At 40.7% G+C, this 18,026-nt stretch overlaps 1 protein-coding gene across 2 annotated transcripts in view; it reads right to left on the bottom strand.

Moving 5' to 3' along the window:
- The window catches only part of LOC142832303 (paired immunoglobulin-like receptor B), a 45,066-nt gene that overhangs the window by 7,311 nt on the left and 19,729 nt on the right, over nucleotides 1–18,026 (bottom strand). The window contains exon 1 of one of the 2 annotated variants that reach the window (XM_075942704.1): nucleotides 111–243. The exons of the other annotated variant lie outside the window; for it this stretch is intronic. Coding sequence (XP_075798819.1) covers nucleotides 111–144 — 34 coding nt within the window. The 5' untranslated portion in view covers nucleotides 145–243. Of the gene's footprint in view, nucleotides 1–110; nucleotides 244–18,026 lie in introns of those variants that run through there. 2 annotated transcript variants of the gene reach the window in all.

Raw genomic sequence — 18,026 nt, 5'->3', positions numbered from 1 at the left:
CCCCTCTTTAGAACCCCTGATACCCAGGGGTTTCCTGATGGGCCAGTGCTGAGCCGTGGGGCAGCATCATTTCTAGCCAATGGTATCCCCTCCCCTTCTCCACATCTCACCCACACAGAGCAGGGCTGTGAAGGTGAAGGTCATGGCATCTCCTCCTGTAGGCTGCAACTGTGCTCAGGGGCAGAATAACAGAGACTGCCTGGAGGGACAGGAGGCATAGGGTGTGGCCTCTGGAGGCAGGAACTCCCCATGACAGGGTTGTACTGGAGCAGCCCCACAGGAAGGGGAACTGCCCTCCTCAGGCACCAGTTCTGACTTCCCCAATACTGTGGCTAGGTCAGGCAGTAGATTCTTCAGTCAATATTTGATGGATGACATTTCCATAACCCCATCGGGTCTGTCTCATCTGTCCTCATCTTTGTCAGGACCAGATTTCTTACCATGTAGCAGACATGTATGAATATTACACCTAAAAATACAAATTTAAATGCGTGTTTGTTTTATTTATTTTCACATGTTTTATGTGAATACTTTTCATATTCAAAATGTTTGAAGGTTTCTGAAGGGTCTTGCTGTGTACTTATGCATGGAATGAAATTTATACTCCTTTATTCCTCGTAGTCTTGAGTGGTGGGTTCCAAATGTGGACTGCTATCTCTGGCTGTTTGTTATTTTTGGATATGTGTACTTTCCATTCCAACTTTAAATTAAACTTATTTCTTTATTTACACTTATGTATTTAAATTGCATGTATGTGATAATAATATATTACACTTATTTCTTCTTTATGTGTGTACACTCACATGTGTCACAGCTCCTGCATGGAGGTCGGAGGACAACTACAGAAGGCAGTTTTCTCATTGAGCAATGTGGATCAGAGTCAGGCTGAAGCTGATGGCAGACACTTATACACTGATCCGTGTCTCTAGTCCAATCTTATAATCATCACTTTCCTTAGTCCTTCCGCATCAGGAAAGGAAAAAAATATTCATTGTTTTTGGGGATCTTAGACCAAACAAGTTCCTAGCATAGTTTGACTTTCTTGGAATGCAGGTTGCTGGTGTGGCCATCCTTCCTGAGGCAGTTAACTGCATAGGGCTGCAGGTGTGGGCAGTACTTGTGGGAAGAAGTGCATGGCTTTGTCACTGTTGTGCTTGAGAATAAACTGGCAAAGGGATGGCTCTTGGATGCCACCACACTGCTGTAGGAAATCATACAGCCAATAGCCTTTGAGTTAACCGTCCACTGGGGCGTGGCCTCTTATACTATCTATGCAGATGTAAAGCATGCATTTGGCCTCTCTTTCTGGCTGTGGGATTTTGTTTCTGTTCTCCATTCAGGAGAGAATTCTGATTTGTGAGTCTACACCTAAATAAATAACTGTCTATTATTTCCAGTTCTGAGCTAGTGTGGGATTTCTTTTAAGCGTCTTTCTTCACCACACAGGGGTAGAACCAGGGTAAGTGTGGGAGTGTTCTGTACTTTGCTGTTGACCAGGGGGCAGCCATGCTCACTTTGGGGTAGGAAATAGATTAGATGCTGCTAATCAGGTGGGATGCCTTCCTTGTCTTGGATCTTGGCCTTGACATCCCCTGTGGAGTCTCTGGGCTCAACTTCAAGGGTGATGATCTCACCTTTCACGACTTTTCCAAAGACCTACATGTTAGTATTTGCTTGGCAACCGAGATTAAGAGAAAGAGCCCAGTAAATACATTTCGTTTCCTTTTACTTTTGTTGGTAGGTGTAATGGCGGGGCCTTCAGTATTCTACTTCTCCTAAGCCACCCCTGAGTCACACCCACTCTATTATGTAATTTTCAATTTCTGTTCTTTCAATATTTTCATCTGCTATCCTTTTCTTATGACTATGAGCTTACTTATCTTTGTAATTGTTTTAAGACAAGCTCTCTCTGTGGAGCCCTGGCTGTCCTGGAGCTGGTTATGTAGACCAGGCTGGGCTGGAACTCATAGAAATCTTCCTGCCTGTGTCTCAATTGTTTGTATTAAAGGTGTTGGCCACCAACCTGGCCATGGGTTTAACGTCCCAATTGTTTCAAAATGTCACATCAGTATGTATTGTGTTTTTATGGGGTCCACCATGTACCTCAACATTTCTTCCTCACCCTCTCTTGCTGGTTTCCCTTCTCTCTGACCTGATCTTCTTTTTGATTTTTTCTGTGACATGCTAGTTGTTGAAAATACACTGCCCTTTCTTACACCCCAACTTTCTGTTCTCTTCCTCCCATGTAGCTCAATTTGTGCTTCTCATATTTTTGGCATGGTACCAGGGGCCACACCATTAAAGAAACCTAACTCTTCCTCTCCAGTATATCTCAGATGCCAATTGCTCTTCATCTATGGGTGAGATTTTGTGCCATTCTCCCAGCTTATAGGGATGCGTAGATGTAATCACAACCACTGTGAGCTTATATGTGCAACTGTGTTGCAGTTTCAGATCAGAGAATCTTGTATCATCACCACCTCTGAGTCTTACCAATTTTCAACCTCCTCTTTAGTAATGATCCCATGGTAGGAATGTGTCCCAAGCGGAAAATTCTCTGACCTGACATCACTTCAAATGATGGATCCATGGCACACACATGTCCTGTTTGTCACATGGATGATGAGAGAGAGGTCATTGAGTAATCCCCTTTTTGTTGCTGAGTCCAGCAGACACCCTTAGTTTCCTTTGTATCAATGTCAATAGGAAGAACTTCTATCTTGTAATCCTGTCTATACATGTCCTGTAAATCAGGACAGTGCTCAGTTGGTAGAGTTTTTGTGTGACATTCTTAGTTGTCTGTGTTTGATCCCCAGTAATGCATACATCTGATGCTGTGGCTCACGTCTTTGACATCAGGGTTTAGGAGGTAGAGTCAAGAGTATCAAGACTTTAAGGAAACCCTTATTTTGCAGTGGGTTTTTTTGTCAGTCTGGGTTATATGAGGCAAAGAAAAGGAAAGAAAAAGTCCCCTAGAGTATGTGGTGAACATGATCAAATGTATTTTATACATATAATTTTCTTCAAAGAGATAGTAAAATTATATTTAGTATAACGCTCCCACCCTGGGGAAATGTCCCAAGTATATCATCATATCCATTTCTAAGGGGATATTTCTATCTCAGCCCCCACGTCTATTGCACCTGTATGAGTTGTCATGCCAAGTGTGTCACATGGCTAGAGTGTCTCTCTCGTATTGATTTCATGGGCACCTGTTTCTCCTGACCTGAGAATAAGTGATGGGCCATGCCATTTGGACCAGTCAGAGTTGTATTGAGTGTTGTGAGCTCGTTCACCTCTCCCTCCCAAAGGCGTCATTGTCAGTGAGAAGATGTGCTGCCCTCTGCTGGTTGTGTGCGGTGTTCCTGCAGAGCATTGCAGCTGGCTTGTGTGCTGGAGTGTTAGCATCTGTCTTTGCAATAAGTTTGTTCTCTACCTTCTGTTTGACATATGTAAAGCTCATCTGAGTTCTTCCTGTAAGTTTCAAAACTAAGAAATATTTGGTTGTAGGAGAACTAAGAAAACCAAGTGGTCCTGTGACATTTGTCTGTGGCATTTGTCTCTTTAGGGAAGCTTCAGATCAGAGGTTTAGGTATACGGAAATTTACTTGCTAAGGTATAATAATAATATAAAAGTCTGTCGTGAAGCAAAGATAAGTCAATTCACCAGAAGCTCGCTCTCTTCCCTCTGCAAAAGCCAAAATTCTTCCCGCAGTGACCTTTTTTCCTCTATGGACCTAGGTGAAATGACACACGAGCTCTTGGCCTGATGAGATGAACTCCATGTGATGAACTTGCCTCAGATGCCTGACAGCCACACATGGCATCTTTTGCGTGTCCTCTCTGACACAGATGTGTTAGATGTAGAGGTCCAGCAGAGACATCACATTTGCTGGTGGATAGGAACTCCCCAGGATGTAGTGTCATGATAGTGTCTTTATCAACCTTTTCCCATGGCCCCCTTCCAACGCACTCCACAGGCACCACAGTGGCTGACCACATAGTCAGATAGACGTTGCTGGGTCAGTCCTTTAAACCTGGGTGTCCACCAGAGTTTTCCAGGTGAGGACAATGCCTGTTGCTTTTCACAATCAGCTCATAATGAAGTGTAAAAGAGTCTCTGTCTTGAATCTACCTCAGTATTGGACAGAATCTAAGTGAGTGGATCTTAAGTGCAGGCTCTATGCTTGTTTGACCCACTGTACATTCACTCTGTATCTAGTGTTTTGATATTTTGGAAAATGAGTTATTTTCTATCCTTTACCAAGTAGGTTCAGAACTTGATTATTCACTTTTGATCAAATTATTTTTAAGTTCAAGGGAACACATTTCCCAATATTTAGTCTCTGTGAATGAAGCACACACATCCACACCCTTCCACATATGCATGTGCACGCACACACAACATGCTCTTCCAGAGGATAATGTTTCAGCTTCCAGCAACCACCTGATGCATCACACCATCCATAACAACAGTCTGAGGGACTGGATGACCACGTGTGACCTCCACAGGCACCAGGACAGACATACACTGAGACAAACAACCAGTGTACATAATATTAATTAAATTAATATTTAAAATTCTGATAAAAATGTTCTTTTTAGAGGTGTTCATCTGCTTTTTTCTTAGTTGATTCCAGACACAGTCAAATTGTTAACCAAGAAGCTCATCACAGCTGGCCTTTGTATTTTCTTGACAATTTTCTAATTTTGACTTTGACATATTGATGCCTCATTGCAAGCTCTCTCTGAAGGTCTCTTGTTTAATGGGAGAGAGTCAAATAATGAATATTCTTAGCAAATTTTTTTATTGGGCAACAGCAAATATTTTAAGAAGTCACAGCTGAATTGGTTTGAAGCCATGCCAACAGCACTGATTTTCCTAAGTTTCAGCTGTCTGGCATTGAGTAAGTCCTCCTCCTGATTGTGGGCTTTGAGTTCCATTTGGAAACTGAGACAACTTCGTTAGGCTCCCAAGAAAACAGAAGATGCAATGTGTCCTTAATATATTACTACAATGTTATAAATTTCAGAAGCACACAGTGCTTTTCCCTGCAATTGAGTAAGGCACCTGTGACATTTATTAATCCCCTATGATATATGCATTTCATGGGTCAGAGATCAGGCACCACACCAGCTGAAATTAGGCATGGGACTGTCCATCCCCAGCAATGATTCCATGCTCATTCTCTTGGATTTAATTATAATGAGGCAGGCATGAGTCATGTTGGTTCTGTTCCTTGGGGCTATGGAAAAGTATCTACACACATGCATGTTTCCATGGAGGTTCCGTGAAGGTTGAGCTTCTTTCCTGAAGCAGTTGAGCTTTTCTGACTCCTGGGTCTACAATGAAACATTGAGGTTATCTTTATGTCATTGGTGTGTCATGTGAAGGTGAAATTTCATGAAGGAGGCTTTTGTATCAGAGTTTTCTATTACTAATTTTTGTAATTAAAGATAAACTCCAACGATGGTAATACCTTACAGTGGAGTGCATATAAAAGGGACAAGGACAATCAATGATCAATATCTGATGGCATTTTTGTCATGAGAATTAGACGGATAATGACCCTTTGGATTCTGAGAAGCCCCATGGTGAAGATACTAGCGGAGGAAGTGCATGCCAGTGGAGTAAGGTGTCAACTGAAGAATGAAAATGGCGAATTTATTTTCCAGTCATGAAACTAACTTCTACACTCCATTTCCCCTTCAAACAGTTTTGTGAATTTTTTTTGTCAAATCAATCAATTGTTCATAATAAGCAAATGCTAAGTTCTACAGACGACTTCCAGTCCAAGGGATTTTGTGTGGTGGCAGGAGTGAGGATGAGGTTGGGGGAAAGGGGAGAGGGGGAGAGGGAAGGGAGAAGGGAAGGACTGGCAACAGCTTGGGGGAGTGGGAGGGTGGAGATGGAGGAAGGGTGGATATAGGAGCAGGGAAGAAGATACCTACATTAAGGGAGCCATTTTAGGGTTTGAAAGAGACTTGGCTCTAGAGGGGATCCCAGGTGTCCACGGGGATGTCCCCAGCTAGGTCCTTGTGCAACAGAGGAGAGGGTGCCTGAACAGTCCTTGCCCCACTATCACGCTGATGATTATCTCGAATGTCACCATAGAATCTTCGTCCGGTGACAGATGGAGATAGAGAAAGAGACCCTCATCAGAGCAACGGATTGAGCTCCTAAGGTCCAGTTGAAAGGCAGAAGGAGGGAGAAGACAAGCAAAGAAGTCAGGACCGCGAGGTGTTGGCCCAACAACTGAGACAATGTGCCTGTACTAACGAAAGCTCACCAAATCCAGCTGGACCTGTTCTGAATGAGCATGTGATCAAACCAGACTCTCTGATTATGGCTGACAATTGGAGCTGACCGAGAAGCCATTGATAAAGGCACTGGGTCTTGTTTTTATGGCTTGTACTGGCTTTGGGACCCTAGTCTATATGGATGCACAGCTTCCTAGGCCTTGATGTAGGTGGGAGGGCCTTCAACTTCCCACAGGGCAGGGTTCTCTGCCCTCTCTCAAGCAGGGTGGGAGACGGAGGAGGAGGTGTAGGGGAGCGGGAGGGGATTGAAAGGAGGGAAGTGTAAATAATTGAATAGAAAAATTAAAAAATAATAAATATAAAATACAACAATAAATTATAAATATAATAAAACAATTATGATTATAAATTATAAACATAATATATTATATATAAATTGTGTTTATATATGCAAAAATATTATAAATAAATTAATTAATACAAAGAATTAATAAATCTCTCAAAAAACCCCAAGAATACCGAGAAAAAAAACCAATCAAACACGTGAAGAAAACAAATCAGAACTTGAAGTCTGAAACAGAAGCGATAAAGAAAACACAAAGAGAGAGAATTCTGGATATGGAAAATCTTAGTAAACAAACAGGAAGTACAGAGATAAGCATAACCAACATAATACAAGAGATGGAAGAAAGAAACTTAAGGGTTCAAGGTACTATGGAGGAAAGAGATTCACTGGTCAAAAAAAAATCATTAAATCCTAAAAATCCGTAACACAAAACATCCAGGAAATCTGGGACACTATGAAAAGACCAAATCTAAGAATAAATAGAAGAAGGAGAAAAACTCCAGCTCAAAGGCACAGAAAATATCTTCAACAAAATCATAGAAGAAAATTTTCCCAACCAAAAGAATGATATCCCTATGAAGGTACAAGAAGCTAACAGAACACCAAATACACTGGATCAAAAAAAAGTCTCCTTACCATATAATAATCAAAATTCAAAATATACAGAATAAAGAAAGACTATTAAGAGCTGCAAAGGAAAAAGGTCAAGTAACATATAAAGGTAGAGCTATCAGAATTACACCTGAATTCTCAATGGAAACCATGAAAGTAAGAAGGTTCTGGGCTGATGTTCTGCAGACTTTAAGAGACCACAGATGCAAGCCCAGATTATTATATCCAGTGAAGTTTTCAATTACCATCGATGGTCAAAGCAAGATATTCTATGACAGGACTAGACTTAACCATACCTAGCCACAAACCCAGCCCTACACAAAGTACAAGAAGGAAAACTCCAACTGAAGGAAGTTAGCTATATCCTTAAAAACACAGCCATTAATCCCAGCACTCGGGAGGCAGAGACAGGCGGCCAGCCTGGTCTACAAGAGCTAGTTCCAGGACAGGCTCCAAAGCCACAGAGAAACCCTGTCTCAAAAAAACAAAAACAAAAACAAAAACACAGACAATAGTTGATGTCACAGCAGGAAATCCCAGGAAAGGGAAAAACACACAAAATAATATCACCACCAACAAAAAGTAAAATAACAGGAACTAGAAATCACTGGTCATTAATATCTTTTAATATAAATGGACTCAACCCATATACGAAAAGACACAGGCTAACAGATTAGAAACAAAAACAGAATCCATCCATCTGTTGCATACAAAAAGCACACCTCAACCTCAAAGAGAGACATCACTTTAGAATAAAGGGTTGGGAAAAAGTTTTCTATCAAATGGACTTAAGAAACAAATGGATGGGGGCTGGAGAAATGGCTCAGAGGTTAAGAGCATTGCCTGCTCTTTCAAAGGTCCGGAGTTCAATTCCCAGCAACCACATGGTGGCTCACAACCATCTGTAATGGTGTCTGGTGCCCTCTTCTGGCCTGCAGGCATACACACAGACAGAATATTGTATACATAACAAATAAATAAATATTTAAAAAAAGAAACAAGTGGATGTAACTATCCTACTATCTAACAAAATAGACCTCAAGCTAAATTTAATCAAAAGAGACAAAGAAGGACATTTCATATTAGTCACAGTAAAAATTCATCAAGAGGAAATCTCAATACTGAACATGTATGCCTCAAATAATAGGGCACCCTCATATGGAAAAGAAACACTACAAAAGCTTAAAACACACATTAAATCCCACATACGAATAGCACCCCACTCTCACCATGGGACAGGTCTGCCAGACAGAAACTTAACAGAAATGAGGGAACTTATAGATGTTATGACTCAAATGGATTTAACAGATGTCTATAGAACATTCCATGCAAACATAAAAGAATATACCTTCTTCTTAGCACCTCATGGAACCTTCTTCAAAACTGACCACATACTAGGTAACAAAACAAACCTCAATAGATAAAAATTATTGGAATAACCCCATGTATCTTATTGGATCATCATGGCTTAAAATTAGAATTCAAGAGCAATGCTAATTTCAGAAATTCCACACACAAATGAAAATTAAACAATAGTTACCTTAATCACAATGGGTCAAGGAAGAAATAAAGGAGAAATTAAAGATTTCCTAAATTCAATGAAAATGACTACACAACATACCCATACTTGTGGGATGCAGTGAAAGCAGTGTTAAGAGGAAATTTCATAGCACTAAATACCTACATAAAGAAGCTGGATTGCTCCAATACTGAGGGAACCTAAGAGGTGAGTGAACAGCCACAGGTCTGCCTGCTCCACTCTCTAGGACCTCCCCAGTAGGACAAAACCCAGGGGCCCTTCACCAGCTCCCTCACCTTTTCTAGTCAGCCAGCAGGGAGATTCCTGCAGCTAGGCCTCCCCCAAAACCCAAATCATTCAAGGTACTAACCACACAGCCTAAGAGTTGCGAGCTTGCTATAATACTGAGGGGACCAAGAGCATGCTACAACACTGACGTGATTAAGAGAGAGCACCAAGAGAGCAAACCAGAAGAGAAGACCAATAGAGCAGGTGTATAGAGACCTCAGAGTCTTTCTGAGACAGACATTGACAGTAGAGAGCAGACCAAGAAAAACTCCCAAATACTCAGACAGCCACAGCTAGGATTGGACCAAGATGCAAAGACACTGCTGGCCTCATTTGAAGGAAGAGATGGGTAGGCACCAATGCAAGAGTTCCTTCAACAACCTAAAAAGCAGCATGGTAACACCAGAACCCAGTGGTCACAGTACAGGAAGACTTGATCATCCTAACCCAGAAGAACTAGAAGAAAACAACTTTAATATAATAAAAGTAATATATAGCAAGCCATCAGCTAACATCAAATTAAATGGAGCGAAACTCCAAGTTATTTCACTAATATCAGAAATAGACAAGTCTGTCCACTCTCTCCATATCACTTCAACATAGTTTTTGAGTTTTAGTAATAGCAATAAGGCAACAAAAGGAGATCAAGGGGATTCATGTTGGAAAGGAAGAAGTCAATCTGTTGTAATAGCGGCGGGCCTGCATCCCCAGCACCCCAGTCGCCTGGCTAGCTTATGCTCGAAATAACAACACACAAACTGTTTTCATTTAAACACTGCTTGGCCCATTTCTATCTATCCTCTTCTCGGCTAACTCTCGCACCTGGACTAGCCCATTTCTAATAATCTATGTAGCCCACAAGGTGGCTTACCAGGATGATTCTAGCCTACGTCCATCTTGGGTCGGAGCTTCATCACGTGTGCCTCAGAGAGCAGAGCGTCTGCCCGGAAGAGAGGAGCATGGCATCTCTCTGAGGCGTCTCCCCCGAGAGGAGAGCTGTCGAGTCTGAGCTCACTTCCTCTTCCTCCCAGAATTCTTTTCTGTTTACTCTTCCCACCTATGTTTTAGCCTATGAGGCCAAGCAGTTTCTTTATTACTTAACCAATGACCTTCCTCCATCATCAATCTTTCATTATTTGCTGATGATATGATAGTATATATAAGTGACCCTAAAAACTCTAACATAGAACTCCTATAGCTATTAAACACCTTCAGTGATGTGGCAGGATCCAAGATCAAGTCAACAAAATCAGTAGCCCTCCTATACACAAATGATAAAGAAGGTGAGACAGAAATCAGAGAAATATCACCTTTCACAATAGCAAAAAACAACATAATATCTTGGTGTAACACTAACACTACCATGCTGTGTGAAGGATCCCCAAACTGTAATGTGGGGGAAAAATCTCATCACACCAAATCTGCGATGAGGACGGCTAACACATTCAGAAGATTTTATACCTTATCATTTTGCTAGATAAGGTTAATGCGATGTGCATCTCTGGTGTCAATATTCCTTCTCATCCTGTTAAATAAGGGCTATCTCTGTGAGATATGCATTTCTGGTGGGCTGACCTATGAAGTACTCTCTGGTCTCTCACTGCATAATTCTGCAATCCATTGCAGAAACAGTTATGCAAGCCCTAGTGACTCACTGGGGATCTGACTTCCGTCCTTGCCTGAGCTTGTGGTTTGAAACCGGCAATTTCCTTATTCCTCTGACTTCTCCATTTTTGGCCCAGAAAGACACTTCTACTCCCTTCTCTGCTTCCAAACCTCTTCACTGTGTTTTCCCCTCTGTTTCTTTTCTATCTGTTCCAGAGTTTCAGACATGACACTACAGATCCTGTCTCAATGCACTCAGCTCAGGGATCAAATTTTCTGACTGCAGTGTATGGTGCAAGAATATCATCTGCTCACTTTCAAACTGAAGCTGGTAATAATCTCTCCCTGCCCCTCCTTCGGGTACAATGAGGACAATGACCTTTCCTTCAGGGTTAGTGTGAGAATAAACTAGTCTAGGAACATGGGAGGGTTCATACATGGATTCTTATTTCTGAGAATATACACTGGGGTGAGTGAGGGCACTGGTTGGTTTTTGTCATTTTGATGAAGACTAAAATCAGTTGGAAATAAAGAACATCAACTGAGAATGTGCTTTGATGAGATTAGACTATAGTCATGCCTGTGGGGGCATTTACTTGATTTTTTAAAATTTATTTATTTATTAAGGATTTCTGCCGCCTCCCCGCAACCGCTTCCCATTTTCTTCCCCCTCCCCCAATCATATCCCCCTCCCTCATATGCTCCAAGAGCAATCAGGGTTCCCTGACCTGTGGGAAGCCCAAGGACTGCCCACCTCTATCCAGGTCTCGTAAGGTGAGCATCCAAACTGCCTAGGCTCCCGAAAAGCCAGTACGTGCAGTAGGATCCAAAACCCACTACAATTGTTTTTGAGTTCTCAGTATTCCTCATTGTCCACTATGTTCAGCTAGTCCAAATTTATCCCATGATTTTTCAGACCTAGGCCAGCTGGCCTTGGTGAGTTCCCGATAGAACATCCCCATTGTCTCAGTGTGTGGGTGCACCCCTCGTGGTCCTGAGTTCCTTGCTCGTGCTCCGTCTCCTTCTGCTCCAGATTTGGACCTTAAGATTTCTGTCTGGTGCTCTGTACCGGCACAAAATAAAGGCAAAGCAGATATCAAAGAATATTTACCAGTTTATTGTTAAACTTACTGAACCAAAGTTCCAGCGTAGCACAGGTAGCGAGGAACAAAAGGGCCGAGCCGCCTCTCTGCGCACTCTTTATTGGCAGGGATTCGCCTGAGGCAAACCCCGCCCTCTAAAGGGAGCTGATTTAACCCCTTTATCTCCCCCTTTTGTCTAAATAAGACACAACTAAACCAAATATAACTATAACAATAATAACAAATGATAAATATAACAAACAATATTGAGAGCAAAAGTTTTGCTAAAGAGTAACTACAATTAAATAATCTTCAACTCCATCAAAGATCTGAGAAGGGAGTAAATATTACTTAACAAAAAAGAGATATCCAAAATGTGCAACAAATGACAGAGACAACTGACTGCCTGGGCAATCACCCAAAATCTCGTTTGCAATGTTGAGTCAACCAACTTTGGCTAAGGCCTAACATAACTGACATACCATTCTCAAATGCAAGGAACTTTCTTAGGATTATCCTACCCTGTCTTGGCAAGATAAGACAATCCTGTTTATATCTTAGTCAGTAGTTGAGGTATGGGTTTTTCTTAACCCAAAGGCCAGTTCTGCCAGGAAGACAAGCTCCCAGTGGAGTGTCTTTGGTGCTCAACGTTCTCTCGGGAGTAGAGTGGTGTTGCCAGGAGTAAATTGTGTCTCGATGGCACAGAATTCTAGGTTAGATTAAAGGCCATTTTCTACAGCTCTTCAAAGAGGCTGAAGATTATACTATCTATACTGAAAATAATCTCTATGTATCTAAAAAACCTGATTAACCTAAAAATAATATGACAAACATGTAATTCTCAATACCTATCTAATTTGAAAACTAAGGGAATAAACAACTGTGCAATGTATGAAGACAATGATCTTCACCTGTAAACAATGTCATTACTTATCAAATGTAAACAATGTTATTACATAAATAGTACCAGAGGTAGAAATGTACATTGTGATATGATAGATGTATCCATACAATATAAGCATACTCTTATACCAAAATAGAGGTAGGAACACTCACATTCAATATTCAATATATCAATATACAAGAAACAGTACCAACATAATTTTCTAAAAACAGTAAGTCACAAATACCAATCATCCCATCAACCCAGTTAATCCCCCTCTTTTTTTTTATATATATATATATATCCCTAATTCCATACAATATCTCCCCATCCCCTCACCCCTAAACCAACCACTAAAAGATGTCCCTAACCCTGTGGGCAAACTCTGTTGGGAGAGGGGACGTCGTCCTCTTAGATTGCTTCTAGCTGACATGGGGGCGACGTTCTTCTTAGGGGCCCCTGTGAAAGCAAACGATGGTAAAATTCCCAAATTAACCTTTGACTTAAGAAGACTATAACTAGTCTCTGTGTGTTTCGAGAAGGTCCGGCCAGAGCGTTGTCAAAAATGTGCATCATATGAAATTGTCTCTTGCAATTGGTACCAAAAAACAGATCCAAAATTAGTGCTTAAAAAAAAAAAAATTCATGACGTCATAAAAACCAGATTGAGTTGATGTTGTGGGGCCCCATCTTCATCCTGGAAACTTCAAAAATTACTGTAGGAAAATATGTTGCTTGTTATGGGAAATTTAAACATTAACAACAAGGACTTATACTGACATATAAAGAAAAACACAGATGTGAGGGAAGGCAAAGAAAGTTTATCAAGTATAAAATTATTCTTATTCTGTCCCATTTCATGGCTCCTGACCTGAGACAGAAACTTTGAAATATCTCTTATCAACAGGCTTGGAATTGAAGAAGGACTGAGCCATAGTCCAACTCCAAAACCAGCTCTACACATTTATAAAGAAGTGTTCAATAAAACATATAAATATACATAAATATATATAAAACCAATACTTACGATACGTATAGAATTTTATTGTTGATGTTTAATGGGTCGTATCTATTTTCCATCCATCAGTAATTAAATATTCAGGGTCCCTCAAATTCTTTGGAGATGAATATTTTCCTGTGGAGATAAGAAAAGAACCCTGCCCCCATCCTATTAGTAATCCTTACCATCTGTATGTCGGTCATCCTTGTGAATGAATTGTTATTTATCTTTTCCAAGTGACTTCTCTTCCTCAAACCGAACCTTTATTAATTTTGACGGTATCCATAATTTTTCCTCACCTGTGGAGATAAGAGCAAAACCCCTTCCCCAACGCAGCACATCTCCTGGCTTCCATTGTGAGGTCAGTACATCCTTGAAATAAACTGGTTGATTTAGTTCAGCAGACTTTTCCATTATCCAATGTCTTTCTGCAGCCGTCGTTCCCTTCTCGTTAGCGTTGAGAAAATTCAAGGTTAACAAAGCATTATGTAACCTATTTCTAGGGGTGTTTTCCACCCCTTTCTGTTTGTTCAACATATCCTTTATAGTTCGATTTGATCTTTCTATGACTGCTTGACCTGTAGGATTGTATGGTATACCTGTAACATGCTTGATATTGTAATGATCAAAAAACCGTTTCATCTTCCTAGAGACATAAGCAGGACCATTATCTGTCTTTATTTGTGTAGGTATACCCATGATAGCCATGACTTCTAATAAATGAGTGATTACTGAATCAGCTTTTTCTGAACTTAAAGCAGTTGCCCACTGAAAGCCTGAATAAGTGTCGATGGTGTGATGAACATATTTCAATTTGCCAAATTCTGCAAAGTGGAACACATCCATCTGCCAGATTTCATTTCTATGAGTGCCCTTTGGATTAACTCCTGCTGGCAGTGGCGTTTGGTTATAGAAAGAGCAGGTAGGGCATTTCTTCACAATCTCCTTAGCTTGTTGCCATGTAATAGAAAACTCTTTCTTCAAACCTTTGCTATTAACATGATGTTTTTTATGAAATTCAGAGGCTTGAAGCACACTACCAATCAATAATTGATCAATTTCTGCATTACCTTGTGCTAGAGGACCTGGCAGACCCGTATGGGATCGGATGTGTGTTATGTACATAGGGCAAAGCCTGTTCCTGATCAAATCTTGAACCTGGATAAACAATGAGGTTAGTTCTGTATCATCAGGTATAAATTCAGCAGTTTCAATATGTAAAATAACTCTTTCTGCATATTGTGAATCAGTAACTATATTAATAGGTTCTTTAAAATCTCTTAGTACCATAAGAATGGCATATAATTCTGCCTTCTGGACAGAATCATAAGGACTTTGTTCCACCTTACCCAAGTCTTCTGATTTGTAACCTGCCTTCCCTGATTTATTGGCATCAGTATAGAATGTACGGGCTCCAGTTATTGGAGCATCACGGACTATTCGAGGAAGGATCCAAGAAGTTCTCTTTATGAAGTTGAGCCGCTTGCTTTTTGGATAGTTGTTATTAATGTCTCCCAAAAAATTAGCACAAGCTCTTTGCCATGGTTCATTATCTTCCCATAATTTCTTTAGTTCATCAGCAGTGAAAGGCACTATAATTTCTGCTGGGTCTATGCCTGCTAGTTGACGAAGTCTCAGCTTGCCTTTTATAATTAACTCAGAGACTTTTTCCACATAAGTTTTCAGTTTCTTACTTGGTTTATGTGGTAAAAAGATCCATTCCAAGATAATATCATCTCTCTGCATTAAAATTCCTGTAGGAGAAATTTTCGATGGTAATATGACGAGAATACAATCGAGCTCTGGATTGACTCTGTCCACATGTGCCTGTTGTAATTTCTCCTCAATCATTGTCAGTTCCTTTTCTGCTTCAGCTGTTAATTCTCTGGGACTGTTTAAATCTTTATCACCATCCAAGGTCTTGTTCAAATGAATTATTAGATCAGGTGTTATCCCAATAGTTGGTCGTAAACTGGAAATGTCTCCTAACAGTCTTTGAAAGTCATTAAGAGTCCGTAAGCGATCTCTCCGAATTTGTGCCTTCTGTGTCTTAATTTTTTGCAAACCTATTCTATAACCTAAATAATTAACAGAATCTCCCTTCTGAATCTTTTCAGGAGCAATTTGCAATCCCCATTTAGGTAACAGTATCTGTATTTCTTCAAACAGCCTGTTCAAGGTATCTATGTTTGAATCGGATAACAATATGTCGTCCATGTAATGGTATACAATAGATTTGGGAAATTTCTTGCGTATTATTTGCAATGGTTGATTCACAAAATATTGGCACAGAGAGGGGCTATTTAACATACCCTGGGGGAGGACGGTCCAGTGGTACCTCCTCGAAGGTTGAGAATTGTTATAAGTAGGCACTGTGAAGGCAAATTTTTCTCTATCTTCTTTTTGCAAAGGTATAGTGAAAAAACAATCCTTCAAATCAATAACTATGAGAGGCCATCCTTTTGGTAATAAAGAGGGCAACGGAATTCCAGATTGCAGAGGGCCCATAGGTTGAATAACCTTGTTGATGGCCCTGAGATCTGTCACCATTCTCCATTTACCCGATTTTTTCTTAACCACAAATACAGGAGAATTCCAAGGGCTGGTAGATTCTTCTATATGTCCAGCATCTAGTTGCTCTTGTACCAGCTGTTCTAAAGCCTGTAACTTTTCCTCAGCTAAAGGCCATTGCTTTGTCCATATTGGTTTCTCAGTCAACCATTTTAGAGGCAAGGCTGTTGGTATTTCTGAAGGGACATAAATTGCTTGTTCTTGTACAGCCCGAATGGCCGGTTTTGTCCGTTTGTAATAACTTTTAATATTATTTTCAGAAATATGGGCTCTAGAAGTAGCAGGAATGTTAATTTGAGTATTCCATTGTTGTAATAGGTCACGACCCCATAAATTCATTGCAATATTGGCTACATAAGGCCTTAGTTTTCCTATTTGTCCCTTTGGCTCTATACATTCAACCCATCTCGTGCTCTGCCTTATTCGAGATAGGGTTCCAATTCCCAGGAGCTGAACATTTACATTCTGAAGAGGCCAATATGGATGCCAAGATTCTGGGGTAATGATACTTACATCAGCACCTGTGTCCAGTAGGCCAGTAATAAAAATGCCATTTACACACACTCTCAGCTTAGGTCTTTGATCATTTATAGAAGTTTGCCAAAACACACGTAACTCATCTTTCTGATTACTATTGCTTGTAACAGTAGGCATGTGGCTTTCTAATTGTCCTGACGAGGCATGTTCTCTGCAGAAACTGGGAATGTCTGAACCATGTTTGCCATGGGGGCCTGAGAGGCCCCCCCTCTCACGTTTCCCGTCTGTATCAGGTTGCCTTGTCTATCTCTTGTAGACCTGCATTCATTCGTCCAATGTCTGCCCTTCCCACATCTTCTACATAAACCTGAAGGCTGATTCCTTCTATTCCTGTTATTTCTAGAAGACGCATTATTATTATTTCTGAAAACCCGTTGTTTACAATTCCTTTTCATATGACCCATTTTGCCACAATTAAAACATTTGGTATTCTGGTGTCTCCTTTTACCATTGGAAATTGCTTCTTCTACCCATGCTTCAGTGCCATAGTCAAATGTGTCAACATCTAGTGTATGCAAGACCCATTCTTCCAAGGACGCTGATCTGAACATTAAAGGCCTCAAGATCCTTTTGCATTCCACATTAGCATTTTCATAGGCCAAAGACTCAATTATTATACGTCTTGCTTCTGGGTCAGGTATCCCCATTTGTACAGCTTTAGTTAATCTTTGTAAAAAGTCACTAAAGGGTTCTCTCTGACCCTGTTTAACTGTGACAAATGATTCCATTCTCTGTCCTGGGTCTTGTACTCTGTCCCAAGCCCTTAAGGCTGCTGTAGTACACATAGAAAGTATGTTTTCATCCAAATTAGCTTGTTCCTGAGGGTCTGAAAAGAGCCCTTCACCTAGAATTTTATCTAGGGAAACGTCAATTCCCTTCGCCTTTTCCTGCTGTTCTAAAAGTCTAGCCTCTTGCCTGAATAAGCATTTCCATTTTAAGTGCGGTCCACTCTCAAGGACCGCGGAGCTCAGCTGGAGCCAGTCCAAGGGGGTTGCTTTGCTTGTTGTGGCCCAAGATTTTAGCATCTCTTTAACAAAAGGGGAGTGCATCCCAAAAGACATGATGGCCTGTTTAATTTCTTTGAGATCATTCATACGGACAGGCTCCCATGTATCTTCCTTGATGACCCTAGGGTTTCTGGAATCAACCACCTTTTCTGTTGTTATTACAGGAAAGGCATGTAGAGCTGTAGGTAGAGCTTTGTGAAAATTGTCCCGGAGGGATTTATCCACAGATGTAGTTAAAATTTGCCTTTCTACCCTTTGCTCTTCTTCTTCAGAATTTAGAAATTCCTCAATCTTTTCAATTCTATTCACCATTGC

This window comes from Microtus pennsylvanicus, chromosome 1 (assembly GCF_037038515.1).
Source record: "Microtus pennsylvanicus isolate mMicPen1 chromosome 1, mMicPen1.hap1, whole genome shotgun sequence".
Lineage (NCBI taxonomy): Eukaryota > Metazoa > Chordata > Mammalia > Rodentia > Cricetidae > Microtus > Microtus pennsylvanicus.
Note: the sequence above shows the minus strand (reverse complement) of the source record. Positions and strands in the feature narration are given on the sequence as shown.